Here is a 21,898-nt window from a genome sequence, read left to right on the forward strand (position 1 = left end):
TGACCACAATAGATGCGGAAAGTGATTTGAGCTGATACATTTTTCAAAGTCTTGATGACCATAAGCCTACTTATAGATGCTCGTATCCAATGTTTGCATACATGTGAGGCCGACAAAGTGGATCCAATGACAATGCAAACAAGACATGCGGGAAGGACATTGGCCAAGAATGTGTTTGCAGCAAGACCAAACTATAGTTTGTGCTGTTTGACTTTGTTTTCCATCTCCAGGTATTGAGCAGTCTATTACCAATGCTGCTATTTTTGGGTCACGTTTTAGGGTACAAATGTAAGTTAAAATATCGAAGGGCATTGCGTGCAAATTGAAGCATCATGGACAATGGCAGTACTGGAGCTGGTCACACATACCTCTCCCTTGTCTTATATGCAAAGCATGCCTCATAAAAATTGTTTCTAGTACCCCGACTCGCTTATAAATTACGAATTGACTATGTTCATGGTCGGTACGATGTATTGTCTGCCGATTTACCAGAAACTGTTACAGTTAACTACATGGATATCACCTTAGTTTCAACCATCTCAATCTTAAGTCATAGGGGCAATATGACGTTAGAATGTTCATGACAATGTGGCACTCGTCAATAAAGACATATAGCTATGTCATTTCGCCAGTAAACATGCATCTTTCTCGATGACTCTCCAAGGTACTATAACATTTACAAACAAGGATGATTCTATGACATCATGCAGTACTCGGGTATGTCATTGGTACCCGTAACCAGGTACCAGTACTTCCATTAATATGGGAGACTTCGGCTAAAGGCATGTATCAGTACATGGTCTCAGCCACTGATGGCCCTCAAGTCCACAGCTTTTTACCCTTTTAAGCTCTTGGTTGAAATTTGTTCCCCACGGCCTTTCCACCAGTCAATGCTGAGAATTCTCCGGTTCGCTTGGAGCGCCCAACCATGTGCAGCATGGAAGCTCGCGCCTAGGGCCACCCGCTGTGGAGGCCCTTTTGACAGGCGCCTATCATTACTTCATACACATTAATTTACTGGTCTATTTCTGCGTTTCACCGCATTTGCTGCCCCTCCATAGGCTTCTGGTTATCTCTTGTCTTCTCTCCGGATCGTCGTACGCCCAACCTGTCGGGTTCGATCTCTGATTGCGGGGACTTGTCCACTTAGGTGGCTTCTATACCTCGCCTTATGAACACCGGGTACACTCTCCTTCCTCGGCTCCGAGAGTCCGTTTCCTTTGGAATCTTGTGTCTCTCGCCATAAAAGGCGGAACCCTCCGCTTCCCTCCCCCGGAATTGAGTTTGTACTTCACACAACCCTCAAATCTCACTGAGACACCCGATCGGAACAAGCTATCGGACTGCACGGCCCCGATGGCATCACCAGCGCCCGATAAGATCGGGCCGGGATCCCCGCGAAAAAGATCTGAAAGTATTGCAACAGGGTCATTGAGGTCGGAGGACATGCGCCCAGAGATCAGGGACCGAGCACAATCCGTTACCCAAAATGAAAGCCAACCACCGAGCACCGGCTTCGACGCTGCCGACCGTGTCTTCCCCATTCGGTCATTCGTTTCGATCGACCCTAAGCCCGTAACACACCATGCGACTACCGCGCAGGCGCGGGCGGCACGTTCGCCAACGCGAGAAGGGGCCCGAGAATACTCATTCATCGACGAAGATACGTGGAATCAACTACAGTCACAACCTCCCTCCAATGCGGAAGCGAGTGGACCGACCATACCCACCGATATTGAACGCCATGAGACACACGAGGTAGACGACAGCACGGAGCTTGCAGCACATTCGATGGCATCTGAGGTTATCCAGCACCCCGATATCTATGCCAAACCCACAAGCGATAGCAACTCCGCCACCGGTTCTACCGCCTACCCAGGCGCGCACACCACGCCCAGTGACGAACAGGGCCATTACACCGCTCGCTTCAAACATGTCATGACAGAGAATGGTCATGCTGTGATAACAGGACGGGATGGAAAGGCATTCCAATATTGTGAAGATGAACCAATTCGCATCCCAGGTGCGATTCAAAGTTTTGGAGTTATGCTTGCTTTGCGAGAGGAATCGCCCAATCAGCTTGTGGTGCGTGTGGTGAGCGAAAACTCGGCCGATTTCTTCGGTCATTCGCCCAAGGAACTATTCGAGTTGGAGAATTTCTGCGAGATCATGCACGAAGACCAGGCAGATAACCTACTGGATCATATCGACTTCATTCGTGATGATGCTTACGACCTCACCATCGATGGACCGGAAGTGTTTTCCTTGGACATTCGTACGCCATCGGGGGAGACCCGTCGATTCTGGTGCGCAGTTCATGTTTGCCAAACGCAAAAGGATCTGATCATTTGCGAATTTGAGCTGGAGGATGACGAGATTAACCCATTAAATGTCGCGGGTACTACTACCCCGGCTTCTCCAACAGATACTTTGGGCGTCAACCCAACCCCAGAGCAATTGGCTGAAAGCACAATCAACATCAGCCAACCTCTGCGCGTTCTTCGCAAGGCCCGTCGGAGGAGGGGTGAAGCAGCCTCGATGGAAGTTTTTAGCATCTTAACACAAATCCAGGAGCAGCTGGCTCGGGCAAATCATTTGGATCAATTGTTGAATACCACTGCCGGATTGGTGAAGGAGCTGACCGGCTTTCACCGAGTCTTGATTTATCAGTTCGACAGCAGTTGGAATGGCATGGTAGTTGCGGAACTGGTTGATCCTAATGTCACGATCGATCTCTATAAGGGCCTTCATTTCCCTGCATCTGACATTCCCGCGCAGGCGAGAGAACTATACAAGATCAACAAAGTGAGGTTATTGTATGATCGTGACCAAGTCACGTCTCGCCTCGTTTGTCGCACTTTGGAAGACCTCGAAACCCCTCTCGACATGACACATGCTTTTTTGAGAGCAATGTCGCCCATTCACGTGAAGTATCTGGCTCACATGAAGGTCCGGTCTTCAATGTCTATCAGCGTCAATGCTTTCAACAATCTATGGGGCTTGATCTCCTGCCATAGCTACGGTACCGCGGGAATGCGTGTTTCGTTCCCAATTCGCAAAATGTGCCGGCTTCTTGGTGATTGCGTATCACGGAACATCGAGAGGCTTTCTTATGCCTCTCGCCTGCAGGCACGGAAGCTGATTAACACTGTACCGACTGAGGCCAATCCGTCCGGTTACATCATTGCGTCCTCGGATGATCTGCTTCAACTTTTCGATGCAGATTATGGTGTTTTGTCGATCCGAGACGAGACCAAGATTCTCGGCGATAACAACCACTCCCAGGAACTGCTTGCACTGCTGGAGTATCTCCGCCTACGTCAGATGAACTCAGTGCTTGCATCGCATGATATCACCAAGGACTTCCCTGACCTGCATTACGCCCCGGGATTGAAGGCCATCTCGGGACTATTATATGTCCCACTTTCCGCCGCTGGCAGTGACTTCATCGTTTTCTTTCGTCGCGGACAACTCACGGAGATTAAATGGGCTGGTAATCCATATGAAATTGCCAAGCGGAAAAAGACCGCGGGGTATTTGGAACCGCGTGAAAGTTTCAAGGCATGGCAGGAGACAGTCCTGTCCCAGAGTCGCGAATGGACGGACACGGACGTTGAGACAGCTGCAGTTCTATGCCTTGTGTATGGTAAATTCATCAAAGTCTGGCGTCAGAAGGAGGCTGCTATGCAAAATTCACAACTCACTCGACTGCTGCTGGCCAACTCCGCGCATGAGGTTCGCACACCCTTGAATGCTATCATCAACTATCTTGAGATTGCCCTCGAGGGTGCGCTCGATGCAGACATCCGCGAGAGTCTGACCAAATCTCATTCGGCTTCTAAATCCCTTATCTATGTTATCAACGATCTACTGGATTTGACAAACACTGAGAAAGGACAGGCGTTGATCAAAGATGAAAGCTTTGACCTTGAAGCCACTTTCAAGGAGGCCTCCGACATGCTCTCCGGTGAGGCCAAGCGGAAGAACATCTCCTACACCGTGTCAGTCCATCCGGGTATACCTCACTCGGTGCTCGGAGATCAACGGCGTGTCCGCCAAGTCTTGTCAAACGTGATTTCGAATGCAATTCAAAATACCGCCTCGGGTGCTGTTACTACCGAGATGTGGCGGTCGGCGAACCAGAGCCTCCCAGGTTATGTGGCAGTTGAGGTTATAGTTGTCGACACAGGGTGCGGAATGTCGGAGAAGAAGCTGGAGTCTCTGTTCCACGAGCTTGAACAAGTTTCCACCGATGAAACGTACTATCCCGAGGACGAGCCAGAACCAGAGCAGTCAGACTCGCCCAAACAACCAAAGAAACGTGTCTTGGGTCTTGGCCTTGCCCTGGCGGCAAGAATTGTTCACAACATGCAAGGACAGCTTGGTGTTAGATCAGAAGAAGGAAAAGGTAGCCGATTCAAGATTTTGTTACAATTCAAGTTGCCAGAAGGGGCCTCCCCTGACAGCATTGCTTCCGCGGGCCCTGTTGCTCCCCCGACTTCTGTGCTCCCTGACAAGGAATACAGGCTAATTGGTGGGGCATACGAGGCTCGCGAGAGTGACCGTGATCCAAGAAGAAGAAGCACGGAAAGTCTGAACAGTGGCGGCAGCTCTCGCAGTGGGAAGAGCCAGGCCGACCGTCTCATTAGCGCCATGCAAGAACCAGCTTTACCCACGAGAAGTACGAGTCATGGCTCAGACGTCAAACCGCCTGATCTTCGACAGCTCAAAATGGGCAGTCCCATTAGTGCGAGCAGCCATGTTCAGTCTTTAACGTCGCCGGTAGCGATACAAGACCCGAAGCGATCAAGTTTGACAGAGCACCGAGCCAACCTCTCTTCCGCCTCATATACGCCGCCGATTATGTTGCAACCGCCGGTAACACAACCTCCGCCGGGCCTGGAGAACATCACGGACTCGGGAGTACCGATGAGTGCTTTGCGAATATCCCAGCAATCTGCAAACACGATACCGCCCCATCTGCAGCGTGTTGAAGATCATTCCTATTTCCCCCGCGCCAAAAATATCACAGGAACATCACAGCGTTCAACGGACGCTACCGCATCTAAACCAACAAACGTCTCACCTGATTATGAGCTGCTGCACGTACTAGTTGCGGAGGATGACCCGGTCAATAGCAAGATCGTGTCAAAACGTTTGACTAAGCTTGGTCATACTGTACACTTAACCGGCAACGGTGAAGCCTGTGCCACTGCTTTTGGCTTAACCACCGAACCCTTTGATGTGGTGCTGATGGATATACAAGCAAGTCTAATCTTCTAGTGCCGTTTTTACTCATGCTAACTATGCGCAGATGCCGATCGTCGATGGCATCGAAGCCACAAAGATGATTCGCGACTTCGAGATTAAGACTCCCAAGAGTGCGCTTTCCGACAAAGCGAGAAAGGGCAACAACCGTGCGCCGATCTTTGCAGTATCAGCTTCTTTACTTGAGAAAGAAAAGGATAAATACACCGATGCCGGATTTGATGGCTGGGTCATGAAGCCAATCAACTTTGCTCGGCTGAATGTACTTTTCAGCGGCCTCTGTGACCCCGAGGCCCGACGAGAAGCCACCTATAAGCCTGGTGAATGGGAGAATGGTGGATGGTTTGAGTCACATTAGATCCAGATCTAGCGGTTCACGTCCAAAGCCGATACTCCGTGTCAATTCGGGCGCCATTCATCCCCCTCACTCGTTTCCGTGTCGGTCTATTTCATCTATCATACACTTCCCTGTGTCCTTTATGCGGTGAATGAACCTCCCTATACTCGTTCCACTCTTCCCGATATGCATCTGTCTCATTTCACTCCCTACGATACCTACAAACTTCAATTTTCTCAACGGAGAGGGTTGATCAATTTCATGATATACTTCTGCATTCTCGTTTATGTTATTATGCATGTTTGCAGGCCCCGGTACACGAATGGGCCTGCGGGGTTTGCTCTATTGGCGTTCCTTCATGGTTCAATCGGGTCGGGAAAATATACAGATACCCTATTTGACGTTCTACATTTGTGTCTTGTTGGTTCTACAATCTGTCAAGTTCAGATTTCTGTTTAACACTCACAAGTCTTCTTTTCTCTCTCAATTCATGTATATATACATTTGAATCCTATACGTCGAAGGATATCTAATCCTCTGGACCCAATGCAGAGAAGAAACGAGTATACCGTTCCTTACATTGTTTTTGCCCTACTCTAGCCTATGACTGTATGTATATCACGGAGCCAGTTCCATTCCATTATAAAGAAAGTTCATATCTTAACTGAACAAAAATCGACAAAACCACCAAACAGGTCAAAACGACCAGGGTATAAAACGAAACAAGAGGACCGCCCGGTAATGGATCGACTGCCAAGAACAATCGACTCCTATAGTGAAGTATATACAACCAACCACTAAGAAAGCGATTCCCTAGGGAAACTCATGCTTGCCCTCACTTTTCAAATTCAACGAGATTCAACCAACCTCATCTCAACGGTCGACCGGGTATCAGACGAGCGCTCCTGCAACCGCCCATCCATATGCAACTGCCCAATCGAATTCTCCGACGCCGAACTAGTCTCCCTCAAAGCCTCATGAAAATCATAAGTACTACTCCTCTTCGAACGAGGCAACCCAGTAGGACTAACGGCACCCCCAAACCGTGGCGAAGCCTGCGCCTCCAAATCCATTTCCATTTCCACATCCTGCGCGCGTGGACCGCCCCTCGCAAGCAAATCGAAGATATTAATATCACTCGACACACGCGGACTATCATTTCCAGGGCGACAAACACAAGGATAAGTCCTCGTAAGCTCGCGCAGCTTTGACAAGATAAAAAACTCAAGCTTGAGCTTGACACTGTATACAACAGTCTTGTAACTAACAGTGATAAAATGCATCTTGAATTCCGTAACGACGAGGGTGGTGTTCAGGCCGACGACGATCACATTTATAATGATGAGTTGGTAGATGACGCTTCGGCCTGCACGGCCTTTCATGGCGAAGATGGGTTTTAGGGCGCGCAGTGCCTCGCGGATGTAGATACCGCTTATTATCATGTCTTGAATTGCGAAGCCGGGGACTTGGACCCTGTCGAAGATTGCAGCGGGCGTTGCGCATTTTGGGTTGTTGCCTAGGTTTTGGCACAAGAAGAGGGCTGTCATTGGGACGCTTAGGATGCTGAAGTTTGCTAGTATCATCCAGAGGACCCAGCGGATGTGGCTGATGTCTGAGACGACGAGGTGGAGGCGGGAGTAGAGGACTACTGCTTGGCCCTGGCGGGGAGGAGGGTTTGGTTAGTATGGGTTGGTTGTGGATGTGTGGATGCATTGTTTGCTGTTGTCTAGGGGAAGTGTACATACTTGGACCATGCAGTACCACCCGAGCACGAATGGTATGGCCATTGATATATTCGATGCTTTTGAAATATATCTCACTTGTGCAGTGATTCCGTGCACGACTATTCCCCACGCTGCGATTTGCATGCTCCAGAAGTAAAGGCCCCGATAGCGCTTGAACTGGTTGAGCGTCGACAAGGCAACTTCCAGAGCCATGAACGAACCAATAGCGAACATGGAGATGATTTCGACTACAGTGATATCACCCATCAAGATATTGCCGACCTCTGGAGGCAGACTGCTCATGAGGGTATCCATACTGAGAGCGGGAAACCATACGGAAGAAACAACCGATCGGAAATGAGACGGGATATATGGGATATGAGATATGGGGGAGGTCTGCGGCAACGCAGGTCCATCAGGGAGCATGGAGGGTCTTGAACCCCTCATCTTATGGTGTGACAGGACGGGATAAAGTTGTCGATGGCAGGGTTAGTATCGAGGCAGCCACCAGCACATCGAGTCATGAACCCTCCCCTATTAATGGGAGTTAAGCCTCCCGCAACAGTGCCTACGATAGTAAATGACAAAAGTGGAGTCCGATCTTGTGATCCAGTAGGGTATTGAGGTGAGTTTGTCTCCAGAAATGGTCGCGCATGGGGATTGCAAATCCACTATCGGTGGGAATCATATTTGAGCATTTTAATGCAGTTGGGTGTTCATCCATGGACGTGCCCCGTTAACTATCTCCTAACTTTCTGTTGGATCGGTTATCTATTGGATGGAGCGAACGAATCGAGGGAGCCCCTAACAGGGATGCTTGGGAATCAAACAAAGAAAGTACTCGCACGTATCAACTGTGGCGCTTCCGGTAGCGGCTAGGCCTAGCCCTTGGCTAGGAGATGTGACAGCTGAGTCTTTGTTCTTTCATTGTCAGTGTAGTCTGTTGCTCATTTGACAGAAGTAGAGTGGATGTGTAGATGTTGACGTTTATACATCCACGTCGCACGAGCCGCGGAGGCTTGGCATGGACTCGGAGGAAACGAATAGGCACGGGGCGATTAATGGACTAAGCGTGAGGATTATGCAAGATGTTATGCGTGATGAAGTCATGCATTGCCTTTAACTTCGAAGTAGTAGTTAGTGGGCTAGGTCTTGGCCGTTGAGCCAGCACGGTATCTGTCACTCGTGAAGACCAATCGCCGAGCTGCAAACGTCCAACTGATGAACTTGAGGCGAAAAAAAAGGTACTGTGGTGTGTAATGGCGCCTAAATCGCCTCTCACTGCAGAACAGTGAAGGGTGACACGTATGTCGAGCTTAAGAGCAAAGTTCACACTGAAACGGGGTAACATATATTATTAGACTGGAATGACAGACACGCGGCGGTCAACACGAAGCATGATGAATCGCGCCAGACAGATGTAGCAAGCCGAAAAGGGAACATCGGCGGTGTCTTGAATATAGTACCTAGGAGATGAAAGAAACACAAGACAATACATACCTAGGGCGCCTCAATATAGATAAAAAGACCTGCTAAGAGGCGTACTAAGAGCACACACGCCATTGGAGATATTTGGATCACCTGATCGGCATCAAGCGGCCGCGAAGCCGTTCCGACAAGAGCTCATTTTCACAAACGCGCCACATGCAAAGCTCCTTTCGTTTTGACGCTCGAGAGCCACGAGAAAGTTTCTCGGTAGTTCTCCGACCGGCGGAAAGAAAAGATAGATAGGCTCTGTGGTGGCCGTGTACCCCCTGCGAGTGTCGGCGACTTATACTTCAGGGGTCGCATGATAAATGATAAACCATTGTTCAGGAGTGGTAATCAACAGGATATCGACATTAAGATTGAGCTTCAGTCGATCAAAAAAGCGAAGTTTATTTGGTATAGATCACCCCGGGGAGGAGGAGTCAGGGAACAACCAACCGGAGCTGTCAGACCGCCAAGGAACCTCGGAATTGTCCATTGGCATCAGTCATATGATGTGATACTAAGACGGATAGCTTCTAGTACATAGAGCTATGCGACCGTAGACAAACAGCTCGTCGGAATAGGTTGAGATTCGTTATTCAAGACGTGATGAAGTGTCAAACACGCCCTCTTCTAATGACTAGTCTGTTTTCTGACATGATGTTACCAATGATATATCTGGAATGATCCGAGACATTGCCGTGGAAGTAATTGCCTATTCCGGATTGGAGGTAACATGGCTAGAACTCGGTTATTAGTGAGATGGCCTGAGGAACATTCGAATTCACGCCGACCAATGAACCTGGCACATTTGCAATATGTCGTGAATGTCTAGAAATGGCGATTTTGTCAGCTCTGTAGCTTGCTAATAAAGACTTCCATCGAACGTCGGAACCCGTCGCACCTCGGCGCACTCCGCCAATAAAATTACCGCCAGGCTGATCAACTCACGTAAGGACATACAAGACTTCCCCGCACCCCAGACCGAGCTGCTTCGTGAGTTGTGCCAATAGAGAGGTGCAGAGTCCAGACTTAGCGTATTTGTTAAGCTGTAAGGTCGGTCGTGGAGAGAGTAATATCCCGTTCGTTATTGGGTCGGAAACGGCAGGCAAATTATTTAAACTGCGGGGAACCCATCCCTGGCCGCTTTTTTTCTCTTCTTCACTCAACAATCATATTAATTCATCATGGGTGAATGTCCGGTTGCACACAAGAAGAGTAATGTGGCGGGTGGCGGTACTCGGTATGGTCCCCTTTCTGTAGTGGCGAAATTCAAGCTTGACGCCACTCCCATTTATCTGGGGTGCATGAGAGGCTGATTGTATACAGAAACACTGACTGGTGGCCGAATGCCTTGAAGCTCGGCATCCTCCGCCAGCACACCGATGCCACAAATCCCCAAGGCAAGGATTTCGATTATGCCGCTGCTTTCAAGACCCTCGACTACTGGGGCCTCAAGAAGGATCTCCATGCTCTCATGACCAGCTCCAACGATATCTGGCCTGCTGATTTCGGCCATTATGGCGGTCTTTTCATTCGTATGGCTTGGCACAGCGCCGGTACTTACCGTGTTTTCGATGGCCGTGGCGGTGGTGGCCAGGGCCAGCAAAGATTTGCTCCCCTCAACTCGTGGCCCGACAACGTTTCTCTGGACAAGGCCCGCCGTCTCTTGTGGCCTATCAAGCAGAAGGTGAGCAATTAAACACTCAGAGGAGCATAAGAAAGACCTTAAACCTTGGTACTAATACAATATATAGTATGGCAACAAAATCTCATGGGCTGATCTTCTGCTCCTGACTGGCAATGTCGCTCTGGAGTCCATGGGTTTCAAGACCTTTGGATTCGCTGGTGGCCGCCCTGATGTCTGGGAAGCTGATGAGTCAGTGTACTGGGGTAGCGAGAATGTCTGGTTCACCAACGAGGCTCGCTACGAGGCTGAAACTCCCGAGGAGAAGGCCAAGCAGAGTGACATTAAGACTCGCGACCCCGAGGACCCGCTAGCTGCGGTCGTCATGGGCTTGATTTATGTCAACCCGGAGGGTCCAGATGGAAATCCCGATCCCATTGCCGCTGCCCGCGATATCCGTATCACCTTCGGCCGCATGGCCATGAACGACGAGGAGACCGTCGCCCTGATTGCTGGTGGCCACACCTTCGGAAAGACCCACGGTGCTGCCCCCGCCGACAATGTTGGCAAGGAACCTGAGGCTGCTGGTATTGAGCAGCAGGGTCTGGGATGGAGCAACGCCTACGGTTCTGGAAAGGGTGCTGATACCATCACCAGTGGTTTGGAAGTGACCTGGACCAAGACTCCCACTAAGTGGAGCCACGACTTCCTCGAGTACCTGTTCAAGTTCGACTGGGAGCTCACCAAGTCTCCGGCTGGTGCTAACCAGTGGGTTGCCAAGAATGCCGGTGATATCATTCCCGATGCCTACGACGCAAACAAGAAGCACAAGCCTCACATGCTGACCACCGATCTCGCTCTGCGCTTCGACCCCACCTATGAGAAGATCTCTCGTCGCTTCCTCGAGAACCCCGACCAGCTTGCCGATGCATTCTCCCGTGCTTGGTTCAAGCTGCTGCACCGTGACATGGGTCCTCGTGCCCGCTGGTTGGGTCCTGAGATCCCCAAGGAGGTCCTCCTCTGGGAAGACTCCGTCCCCTCCCCCACCTATGCTCTGATCGACAACGGCGATATCTTTAACCTGAAGAACGAGATCCTCTCATCCGGTGTTGAGCCTACCAAGTTCATTTCTACTGCTTGGGCTTCCGCTTCCACTTTCCGTGGCGGTGACAAGCGCGGTGGTGCCAACGGTGCTCACATTCGTCTCGCCCCCCAGAAGGATTGGGATGTCAATAACCCCGCCCAGCTCCGCGAAGTCCTCAGCGTCCTGGAGAAGATCCAGAGCCGCTTCAACAGCGCTCAGGCCGGCGAGAAGCGCGTCTCCATCGCTGATCTGATCGTTCTCGCCGGGTCCGCCGCTCTCGAGAAGTCCTCAGGTATTCCAGTGCCATTCATTCCCGGCCGCAACGACGCCACCCAGGAACACACCGACGTCGAGTCCTTCCAATGGCTCCGACCCTTCGCCGACGGCTTCCGCAACTACGGTAACTCCACCCGCCGCGTGCGCACCGAGCAGCTCCTCATCGACAAGGCTCAGCAGCTGACCCTCTCCGCCCCCGAACTGACCGTCCTCGTCGGAGGTCTCCGAACCCTGAACGCCAACTGGGACGGCTCCGCCCACGGCGTCTTCACCTCCCGCCCCGGCCAGCTCAGCAACGACTTCTTCGTCAACCTGCTTGACATGAACACCGTCTGGAAGCCCACCGGCGCTGACAGTGAATACTTCGAGGGCTTCGACCGCAAGACCGGCGCCAAGAAGTGGTCCGCTACCCGCGTGGATCTCATCTTCGGTCACCACGCCGAGCTCCGTGCCCTTGCTGAGCTGTACGGTAGCTTCGATGCCCTTGATAAGTTCAAGAAGGACTTCGTTGCTGCTTGGGACAAGGTTATGAACTTGGACCGTTATGATATCCCTACATTCCCTGCTGTCACTGGTCGTCCTCGCCTGTGAAGTATGAGTTGATTTATGATTTAGTGTTCCATAGTGTTACTTTAGCTGAATTGATATTCCAAAATTGTTCCACTCATATATGGTTACTCCAATACCCCGTGCTTAGTCAATTCTATGATAGAGAAAGAGGTCGCCAGTTCATATTCACACCTTGACTGTCAGGCAACAACCTGCGGTCTTGGCGCCTCGTCAACGCCTAATGCCATTGGGGACGATGTCTTTGGCGCTCTTAAACGAATCCGTCTCTATTTATAAAGCTAGTTACCAAATACATCCCTGTACTTGAGCAAACAGGCAAATATACAACATGGCCAGCCATGGCATTTTCACCCACGCAGCCCACCGGCCCCCTATGAAAACAACGCTACGCGTGACACTAACATAACATAACGAAAAAAAGGGAACTCCCGCGTTAAGCGAAATGACCACAGCAGGTTTCACTCTTCATCAAGTATCGTGAACAACTACGCTTTTCTCCAGACCATCCGACCTTCAGAGGGGATTCCAACCAATTACCAAGAAAGAATTGGAGAACCTCTTGTCAAACCCTTTCGTAGATCCTACCGGCTGAGCGCCGTGCGGGACCTCTGGACTCTGTCTCGGAATTTAAAGAGCTGCATCGCTTGCGATTGTGATTATTCGCATCCGCATCAAATTGTTATCAACGAGACAGCATGCAGAATCAGGATAGCCCATTTAGGGGGCCGATGGATCATGGATCGAAGGCTAATATTTCTGATGCCTCTACTGAACCGCACACTCAGATTGGCAGTCATCCTGAGAAGTCAGCGAATCGCGGTTCGAGGGGTATGGATGCGCTTTTTGGATTAAAGCCGAGCACGGATACACCGCCAGCCTTTGTGGCTCGGTCTTCGCATACTGGTGGACTCTTTGGATCATCGGCAAGGACAGCACAACATAGCGCATTGTTCGGACCATCAGCGGGAACAGCGAATCCGATGCCAAACCCTTTCACGGCCGATATGCCTGGGCTGCAGCAAGAAGGCGTGCCTTTTGGATCACCAGCAACCACAGTGTCAAATCCTCCTCGGCCCCTGCCAAGTGGTGGGCTTTTCGGGCCGTCACCGAGCACTGCGCCTACGCCTACTACATATGCTGCTCCTAAAGGTGGGGGTCTCTTTGGGACTGGGCTTTTCGGGCCCTCACCGAGCACTGTGCCAACGTCTACTACATATGCTACCCCTCAAGGTGGGGGCCTCTTTGGGACGTGGAACAGTGAACCGAAGCCTCCCATTGAGCAAAAGAATCGTGGGTTTTACGGACCGCCAAAGACAAATATGCCAGGCCCCGGTCGATTTATGGGTGGTGTACCCTTTAGTGAAGTGGTTCATTCAAACGTGCCCAGCAAGCCACAGACACTCCTTCAGGCCATCAACCTCAACGCGATTGACTCAGTTCAAGAATTGCTGCCTTTCGCCAATTCACGAGAACTTGATGAAGGAATGGATGCTGTGGCAAGCAAAGGAGATGTAGCTATCATGAAGTTGCTTCTGAATTCCTCCCATGTGAACGTGGACTGTACCTCCAATGACACTCCTCTCTTCCGCGCAGCGCTTGGGCATCACCTTGAAGCAATGAAGTTACTTCTGGACCACGGCGCTGATCCAAATAAAGGGTCCAGAGGGTTGCGATCCCGAGGCTGCATTATGGTCGTCATTCCTAGAGAGTTATCTACGCCATTGCATGCAGTTGCGGGATTTGACACTCTAACGGGTGTCAATACACGCCCTGCATCCACGAAGCCAGCAGAGACCCAAAAGCGCGCCCAAGAGTGTTGTCAATTGCTTCTGGATGCTGGCTGCGACCCAAATATTCGGGGCTATGATGGTAACACGCCTCTCCATTTCTGTGCAGGCAGTAACCTCGCCATGGTGGCGGAGACGCTTTTAAAGCATGGCGCAGACCCCTTTCCTGCCAATAATGCGGGTCTCATCCCTCTCGCACTAGTTCAACCTCTAGTTCAGCCAGGTGCGGATAGCGACAGTATGGCCATGATTCAGCTTTTCACGAAACTTGGACGAAGAATGGATACAGCTTGTGGGACTGATGGAAGCACCCCTCTCCACCATCAGTTCCGATCCCGGCATGATATGGATCTGGGCCTTTTAGCCCCTTATGTGACTGATTGGAGTGTTGCCAATAACAAGGGAGAAACTGTCTTGCATCAAATTATGAGCTGGACACCTTTGCCGGCATACAGAATGGTGGCAGATTTGATCAAATTGGGGGCCGATGTTCGATGCAAAGACAATCAAGGCATTCAGCCGATACATCTTATCATAAGTCGCTATGATCCCAAGCTTTGTCTAGGCCAAGGGCCTATAATTCGGCTTCTTCTCGGTGCAGGAGCCAACCTGGATGCAAAAGACTCTCAAGGCAGAACTCCTTTACATCATTTGATTATAAAAACAAGCAAGAAAACCGATGGACATGGAGTTGTCTGCGATTTCGTGAGAGAATTTCATCCTGACATCCACGCTGTCGATAACGATGGAAATGGTGTGCTCCATTTTGTGGTACGGGAAGGGCCATTAGGCTTCACGAACCATCCCGGTCTATGGCCACCTGCAATGCTGACAGGGTTGGTGCATTTGGGCGCCGATCCACTTCTCGTCAATCATTCTGGTGAAACTCTGATGCATATCCTGATGAGCTGCAATTACACAAAAGCTGGAAACCTCCCACACAACATCCTTCAATTGTTGTTTGACTACGGAATTCCAAGTACACACGAAGACAAAGATGGAAACACCCCTCTACACACTCTTTGCTCAACACGATTGAACTCAAACAGCTCTGACTGGCCAAACGACGAAGGCATTGAGCTCTTACTTTCCTCTGGTAATCTCGATTTCCTCCAATTGCCAAACAGCGCGGGTGTAGAGCCAATCCATCTCGCTGCTGCCAATTCAAAATCTCTTGTGACGAAGCTCGTCGCCAGAGGTGTTTCAACTTCCAACCAAACATCGTTGAAGCGAAATGTTTTGCACTTTGCTGCATCAGCACGGGAGGCCAACAATATTGGTCTGCTTATCGACGACTGTCGAGGAAAGCTCACCTTGGGCTCGCTTCTCAACCAACGCGATTATAACGGCCATACACCCCTCCACGAAGCTTGCCAATCCGGGTCTATGGAATGTGTGCGTCTTCTTGTTGGAGCTAGGGCGGAACTTGACGTCCAAGATAATACCGGCGCCACACCTCTGGATCTATGTCACAATCTCATTGACCAAGTTGAAGAAGCTAGCGTCAACCTTTTGGAGAATCAACACAACCGAGCGAGCCTCTTCCAAGATACTCGTATCTGTTGTGGACCCAACTCGCAACCGAATGATGCTGGCCAGATGATGGAAATAATCTGCTTCCTCGAACAAGCCATGGGCGACGAACCGCAATTAAGGGGAGATTACGATCTTGACGTTGGTAGGCTTCCATTCCACTACCCATTGTCGCGTGTCACATCTATATTTCTTCGAGGGCATTATGGAGTTATCAAGAAATGCATCGAGTCAGGCATCGCATTTCCTCTTGGTTCTGGAATCTCCGGATCAGTTCACAAATCCCAACAGAAAAGTACCGACCTGCTTTCCCAGCTAGTCCTTGGCGGATATGTCTTTCTGTTTGACATTATCGCTGAATCGCTTAAGGACAAAGAATGGCTACATGGTCTGAGTGGAGTACCCCCATACCTCTTCACTGCAGCCACAAGAAGTGAACCAAATATGGAAATACTACGTCTACTGGTGGAGAAATATGGCGCCAATGTCAATGCAAAAGGACAGCTCTGGAATTGTATCTGGGGTTATCATGACTATGGTGCCCTGCATATGCTGGCTAGGGGTTACAACTGGTGGCAGAATGGAGCAGTGCAATATTTGCTGGAGAAGGGTTCTGACCCAAATCTGAAGGATGGTTATGGGAGGACACCACTGCGGTTGGCTGTGATTAGCCTGATTAACGGTGCTCCTTTTAGCAAGGATATTATTAGGTCTTTGCTGGAAAAGGGCGCTGACCCAAATCTTGCAGATGATCAGGGTCTTGGGCCTTTGGATGAGGAAATTTGTGACTCTGAGGTTGTTGATCTTCTCAACAAGGCGGGAAAGGGATCCGTGCTAATCTAGGTGGAGCTATCTGCAATATGGACCTGCGGTCAGCTTAGGAAGTTTTGCACGGATGCTGAATCTCTAACCGTATATTGTTGCGGTTGAGCAGCATCCCTACGCAGCTCTTCATTGTGTGTATATGCAACAGGGGTCATCAGCCCTCTCACACCTCTCCCTCTGTATTAACTATATGATCAGCCCGAAGCACTCGAAAGTAGGCAAAAAAGAGCTGAAAAAGAGAGGCCAAGTAGGGCGGAAACAACGCATGAAACGGTATACTCGCTTCGAGGCTTTCGTGCAGAAGGTGTCCAATATTTCATGGCACTGTGTACACATTAATGTCCGCTGCTGTATTTGCCTCCTAAGTTTCATCTCCTGCTTACATAGCTCGCTATATAGCTTTGACCCCATATTGTCTCAATATGCAACATTCCCGACCGTAAGCAATACGAAGTAACCTCAGCCTGAACTTTTATATGATGTCAGATGTAAACAAGTAATCCCGTAAAACAGCGGGATTGTGCGCAAATGTCCGCAAATCAGCTGGTTTAGTCTCAACTGACACAAACTATTTAAAAAGAACCCTCTTTGTTACGCAACTCTCGAGTTCACTTTTCTCCCACGGACGCAGCAGAATGGCACCTCTGAAAGTTCTCATCGTTGGCGGAGGCGTTGCAGGCCCCGCTCTGGCCTTCTGGCTATCTCGTATTGGGCATCAAGTCGTCGTCGTTGAACGTTTCCCCGCCTTGAGAGCCTTAGGCGCCCAAATCGATCTTCGGGGACAAGGTATCGAAGTTGCTAAGCGCATGGGGCTTATTGAGGCCATTCGAAGCAAACTTGTCGACGAGGAGGGGATGTCCTTCGTCGATACGAATGGAAAAGTCAAAGGAACCATTCTGGCCAATAAGTCCGGGAAAGGAGCACAATCTCTGACCTCTGAGTATGAGATCATGCGAGGAGATCTTGTTCGAATTTTCTATGAAGCAACAAAAGACAGAGTGCAATATATCTTTGGCAAAACGGTTGATCGCTTCACACAGGATGACGAGAAAGTCACCGCGCAGTTCTCGGATGGCACAACCGACACGTTTGATATTCTCGTTGGAGCCGATGGCCAGGGCTCACGAATCCGAAAAGATATCTTACCCCCTGATGCCCCGGATCCGTATCGCCCACTGGGGTTGCACATGGCTTACTGGTTCATTCCTCGAGACGAAACTGACAGTAGCATTTGCAGCTCCTACCTCAGCCCCGGCGGCCGAATGATCATGCGAAGAAGCCACAGTGCCACCGAATCGAATGTGTGTTTCTTCCTGAGATCGGCCTCCGATGAATTGCGAAGTATCCCAAGAGCATCAATCGAACAACAAAAGGAGTTCTGGACGCAGAAATTCCGCGGCGCGGGATGGCAAACTGACCGCTTCCTGGAGGGCATGAAGACGACTGAAAATTGGTTTTGTCTAGATCTCGTCCAAATCAGAACAGACACCTGGCATTCAGGCCGGGTTGTACTTCTCGGTGATGCGGCGCATTGCCCTTCTCCACTGACTGGCATGGGAACTACCAGCAGCTTAGTGGGAGCATATGTTCTGGCTGGCGAGATTGCGCGCAGTAGCGATGATCTGTCTCGGGCATTCACATCCTATGACGGGAAACTTCGACCGTTGATCAATGAGGCTCAGGATGTCAACCTGTTGTTGCTGAGATTGGCTGTTCCGGACTCCCAGTGGGCGATCGCTATTATCCACTTTATCTTTGGGATCGTTTGCTTCCTTCGGATACCTGACCTTATATCCCGTTTCTCGAATGATAGAGACGGAGGCTGGAAATTGCCTGATTATCCAGAGCTGGGACTCGGTGATGAAACTGCTGCGCCCAGAGGTCACGGACCGCTATGAAAACAGATGCCTTTTCTTCACAAAATGTATGCAGTTTTGGTTGATGGCTCTGCCCCTTTAAGGCTTCTTCGAACGGCAAATTTCTTCTGAATATCCACTACTTTTTTAGTATCCTAGTTCCTTTCTTGTAGATCATTGAACCTTCGGTATGCGAAGTCGTGGATTATATGATCCCTGTGATTCCCAGTCGGTCAACGTCGTTGATTCGAACCTCCAGTTCGTAAATATGCCCGATCTGCCCCGCGCGTTCCTCCACGTCTCTGATCCAAGCATCGTTATTCCACGTGGTTACTGCGATACGTTAACGAAACATACTAAATTGCAACATACCAGTGTGGCATCGAACAGCTTGACAACGTGGTCGGTTGCATTGACCGTACCATGCTCGACGACATTACACCAATCTGGCTTTGTACTTTGACGCCATTCCTCACCCTGACCTCGTTTGGAATACCCAAAGTGACTATGAAGCTGCTTTGGAAATCGATTGAATCCTTGGTGAACTGACAATAAAGCTGAGCTTGAATTTCAGTCCCAGAGGTTGGGAATCGCTGTTTTGCTTTCTTTTTTCTTTTTACTCTCTTGATACCTGCGCGTTAATCTTTTTTAAAAAAACGTTTAGCATCTCTTTCAAGTGCAACACGATTGTTGCTCATCCAGAATTCAATTTCAACTTTTATGTGCTTCATGTAGCATCAATCCATCGCATTTATAATCTATATAGTCATGTATATACCGATCTAAAGGCGGAGGACTATCTTTCCAATCTGTTTACCCTGCCAGACATACTCGATAGCATCATCAGCCTGCTCGAATGGGAAAACCTTATCAATTAGATCATTGAGTGGTGTTTGGGCTGCCTCGAGAGCAGCGCAAAAGTCTTCCATATCGAACTTGGAACCAGCATTTATGCCCCTATCTTACATTAGTTTTCGCTGTCTGACGGTCGAGTAACAATATCTCACCTGAGATTGATTCTCCTGTCAATGATAGTTGGGACCAGTTCCCGTAGGTCATTGGGGTCCTGTTTAGAAAGATATCCGACCTGACTGACCACACCACCGCGTCGAGTACACCTCAGACTCTTGACCAAGGACCCGGTTCCGCCATTCTCAACAACGATATCGACACCAGTGCCTCCGGTAAGCTTCATAACTTCCCGATCCCAGTCAGGTATCTTGGAGTAGTTGACAGTCAAAATTGGTGGATGCGAGAATTTTTCTTTCATTTGCTGAAGCTTCGCGTCACTCGAGGAAGTCAAAATCACTCGAAGACCTGCAGCCCTTGCAAGCTTGAGTGCGAAAACACTGACACCACCGGTTCCTAACTCGTCAGCGATAATCCGGGCCCAGATACAGATATGCATACCTTGAATCAACACGGTCTGGCCAATACTCATGCCCTTCAACGCCGACCAAGCAGTGACACCCGCGCAAGGGATTATACAAGCATCGACCCAGTCGAGGTAGGTTGGTAGTTTGCATAAAACGCGCTCGTCAAAAATGATATGATCTGCCATGACCCCATCCTCATCTGCTGCCAGCCACGACCGTTTCACCTCACGTCCAGAAATATTCTCCGTGTCCGTGATAGGCCCGACCCGATCACCCACTACCAAGGACTTTACCTTCTCGCCGACGGCAATAATCTCACCCGCTGCGTCATTACACAGGATACCGTTGGGAATTATTGGCCAAGGGTTTCCGCCGTTCGCGATGTTCGCATCGCGGTAGTTGAGACCCACAGCGTGAACCTTGATCAAGACGGCTGTTGGTGAGAGTGGCAGTTGGAGCGCTTCCTGTACAAGCTTGACTTTGGGCGTGCCGGGAGTATAGTCGTCAGTGCGCCGGAAGGCGCGACGTTGGGTCACTGTTGGGCTTGGCATTTTTGCTTTGAATAAATTTGATTGATGGTGAACAAAATATTTTAAGAGACTCTATACACAGGATGTGTGTAGTTTCTTCGTTTCAATTACTGGACGCTTAATTGCTAATCCTCGGATGTACCGACGTCATATTGCAGGGATAAATAACGATCGGGATTGGTCCCGACGTCTACTCTACATGAGGCCTGGGGACAGCCGATATATCCTGCCTTGTACATTCCCGCCGGGGAGTAATCGGGATGTTCTGAGTTCAGTAAGGTTATGAGACTCAACTGTACAAGAATCCGACTATACCCCGCGTATTTTCCCACGATGTTAACTGCTCATCTTCTACCATGCCAACTCAGAGCCATCATGGTCGAGGAACTTCCCGCTCATCTTCGCAGTCGCACCATCAATCTGTTAATTTCCCAGTCAGTCGCTTCAACCACATTCATATCTCCGTCTTCACTCGACCACACATACCACTTTCTTTATTGCACGCGCACTTTCTTCGGGAGGGGCAAAGGACACTGAAGATAGATCGAACCCTAAACTCTTTGAGAGCTCGAGACCATCCCGAGCCATATCAGTGTCCACATTTCTATACGGGAAATGTAATTAGCAAACTTCACCCCCAACAGGTGATGCTTCAACATGAAAAATACGCACCCGGGATTTTGTGCCCAAATGATCACATCCTTATTGTCTAGCGCCAGCCATTTGAAAAGGAAATTAGCTAGAGCCTTGCTCGCTCCGTACGCGGGGATAGGCACTTAATGTGGAGGTACGAAGTCAGCGCAGTCCCTCAAAGTAAGTGTTTGGATACAAAGCCAGCATTCTACCTCGGAAGTAGTTAATCTGACAAGACCCACCGACTTAGTGTTGGGATATTACGTACTGAAGTTGTACATGGCCGTCAAACTTCCGCCGGCGCTCGAGATCAAGACAAATTTCGCTTTGTTCTCCGCACTGGAAGAGCGTAAAAGAGAGAGCACAGCTTTGAATAGCTCGAACGGGCCATATGCGTTCACGTCAATGTACTTTTGGAGCTCAACGACGGATGCTTCAACCAGACTGATGGTCGGCCCAGAGATGCCAGCATTTGCAATGACAATGTCGAGAGCACCAATGTTGTGCCTCTTCAACGTTTCTATAGCGGCGGCTATAGAGTCTGCAGACGTTATCTCAAGCTTGACGATTAACAGGCTAGATCCCGAGGCCTTAGGAAGAGCAGACAGAGACTCGGAGTTGGATAGGTCGCGGACCGTCGCTATCACCGTAGTGTTTGGAGTAGATAGGTATGTGGCTACGAGTCCTTTGCCAAGTCCTGTGAAAATGATGAGAGGGGCATAAGAAAGAGGGTCAAAGGTGCATACCGCGGTTTCCACCCGTGATCAGGATGGTGGTAGGCATATTTAATTCGACGCTAGATAGAGTAGATGCTAGGTAGTGGAAAATAATATAGGCTGAAGCAGAAGGGTCTGACGGTAGACGACTTGGGAATGAGACTTCAGTGCTGAGCAAGATGAGGGCAATGAATGGCTGTGGTGGCCTTTATAGACATCTACTCTATTGTGAATCCTCTCGCCTCCCTTTACTTTCTGCCTCGAAAAGCCCCCGCGCCATCGATCA

At 49.9% G+C, this 21,898-nt stretch overlaps 7 protein-coding genes across 7 annotated transcripts; 4 read left to right on the plus strand and 3 right to left on the minus strand.

Moving 5' to 3' along the window:
- Nucleotides 1-1,356: 1,356 nt before the first annotated feature.
- fphA (putative sensor histidine kinase/response regulator) lies at nt 1,357-5,626 on the plus strand (the record flags this gene model as incomplete). The annotated part of the gene is made up of 2 exons (XM_022628718.1): nt 1,357-5,247; nt 5,315-5,626. The coding sequence occupies 2 exons, from the start codon at nt 1,357-1,359 to the stop codon at nt 5,624-5,626; spliced, it is 4,203 nt and encodes a 1,400-aa protein (XP_022492037.1).
- An 827-nt stretch (nt 5,627-6,453) lies between these two features.
- Nucleotides 6,454-7,644, minus strand: PENARI_c003G09281 (uncharacterized protein; the record flags this gene model as incomplete). Its single annotated transcript, XM_022628650.1, has 2 exons — nt 6,454-7,263; nt 7,426-7,644. 2 exons carry the CDS (start codon nt 7,642-7,644, stop codon nt 6,454-6,456), a joined length of 1,029 nt encoding a protein of 342 aa, XP_022491787.1.
- Nucleotides 7,645-9,986: 2,342 nt separating this feature from the next.
- Nucleotides 9,987-12,377, plus strand: cat2 (bifunctional catalase-peroxidase Cat2; the record flags this gene model as incomplete). The annotated part of the gene is made up of 3 exons (XM_022628342.1): nt 9,987-10,042; nt 10,129-10,489; nt 10,557-12,377. The coding sequence occupies 3 exons, from the start codon at nt 9,987-9,989 to the stop codon at nt 12,375-12,377; spliced, it is 2,238 nt and encodes a 745-aa protein (XP_022491928.1).
- A 674-nt stretch (nt 12,378-13,051) lies between these two features.
- PENARI_c003G10100 (uncharacterized protein) lies at nt 13,052-16,519 on the plus strand (the record flags this gene model as incomplete). The annotated part of the gene is made up of 1 exon (XM_022628708.1): nt 13,052-16,519. One exon carries the CDS (start codon nt 13,052-13,054, stop codon nt 16,517-16,519), a length of 3,468 nt encoding a protein of 1,155 aa, XP_022491480.1.
- A 617-nt stretch (nt 16,520-17,136) lies between these two features.
- PENARI_c003G00809 (uncharacterized protein) lies at nt 17,137-18,399 on the plus strand (the record flags this gene model as incomplete). Its single annotated transcript, XM_022628051.1, has 1 exon — nt 17,137-18,399. The coding sequence occupies one exon, from the start codon at nt 17,137-17,139 to the stop codon at nt 18,397-18,399; it is 1,263 nt and encodes a 420-aa protein (XP_022491819.1).
- A 709-nt stretch (nt 18,400-19,108) lies between these two features.
- On the minus strand, nt 19,109-20,284 carry PENARI_c003G05248 (zinc-dependent alcohol dehydrogenase family protein; the record flags this gene model as incomplete). Its single annotated transcript, XM_022628365.1, has 3 exons — nt 19,109-19,115; nt 19,189-19,314; nt 19,365-20,284. 3 exons carry the CDS (start codon nt 20,282-20,284, stop codon nt 19,109-19,111), a joined length of 1,053 nt encoding a protein of 350 aa, XP_022491701.1.
- Nucleotides 20,285-20,614: 330 nt separating this feature from the next.
- PENARI_c003G10992 (uncharacterized protein) lies at nt 20,615-21,679 on the minus strand (the record flags this gene model as incomplete). The annotated part of the gene is made up of 5 exons (XM_022628760.1): nt 20,615-20,683; nt 20,750-20,867; nt 20,936-21,038; nt 21,165-21,536; nt 21,643-21,679. The coding sequence occupies 5 exons, from the start codon at nt 21,677-21,679 to the stop codon at nt 20,615-20,617; spliced, it is 699 nt and encodes a 232-aa protein (XP_022491943.1).
- Between the last annotated feature and the right edge of the window lie 219 nt (nt 21,680-21,898).

The sequence above is a fragment of the Penicillium arizonense genome, assembly GCF_001773325.1.
Source record: "Penicillium arizonense strain CBS 141311 chromosome Unknown PENARI_contig003, whole genome shotgun sequence".
Taxonomy (NCBI): Eukaryota; Fungi; Ascomycota; class Eurotiomycetes; order Eurotiales; family Aspergillaceae; genus Penicillium; species Penicillium arizonense.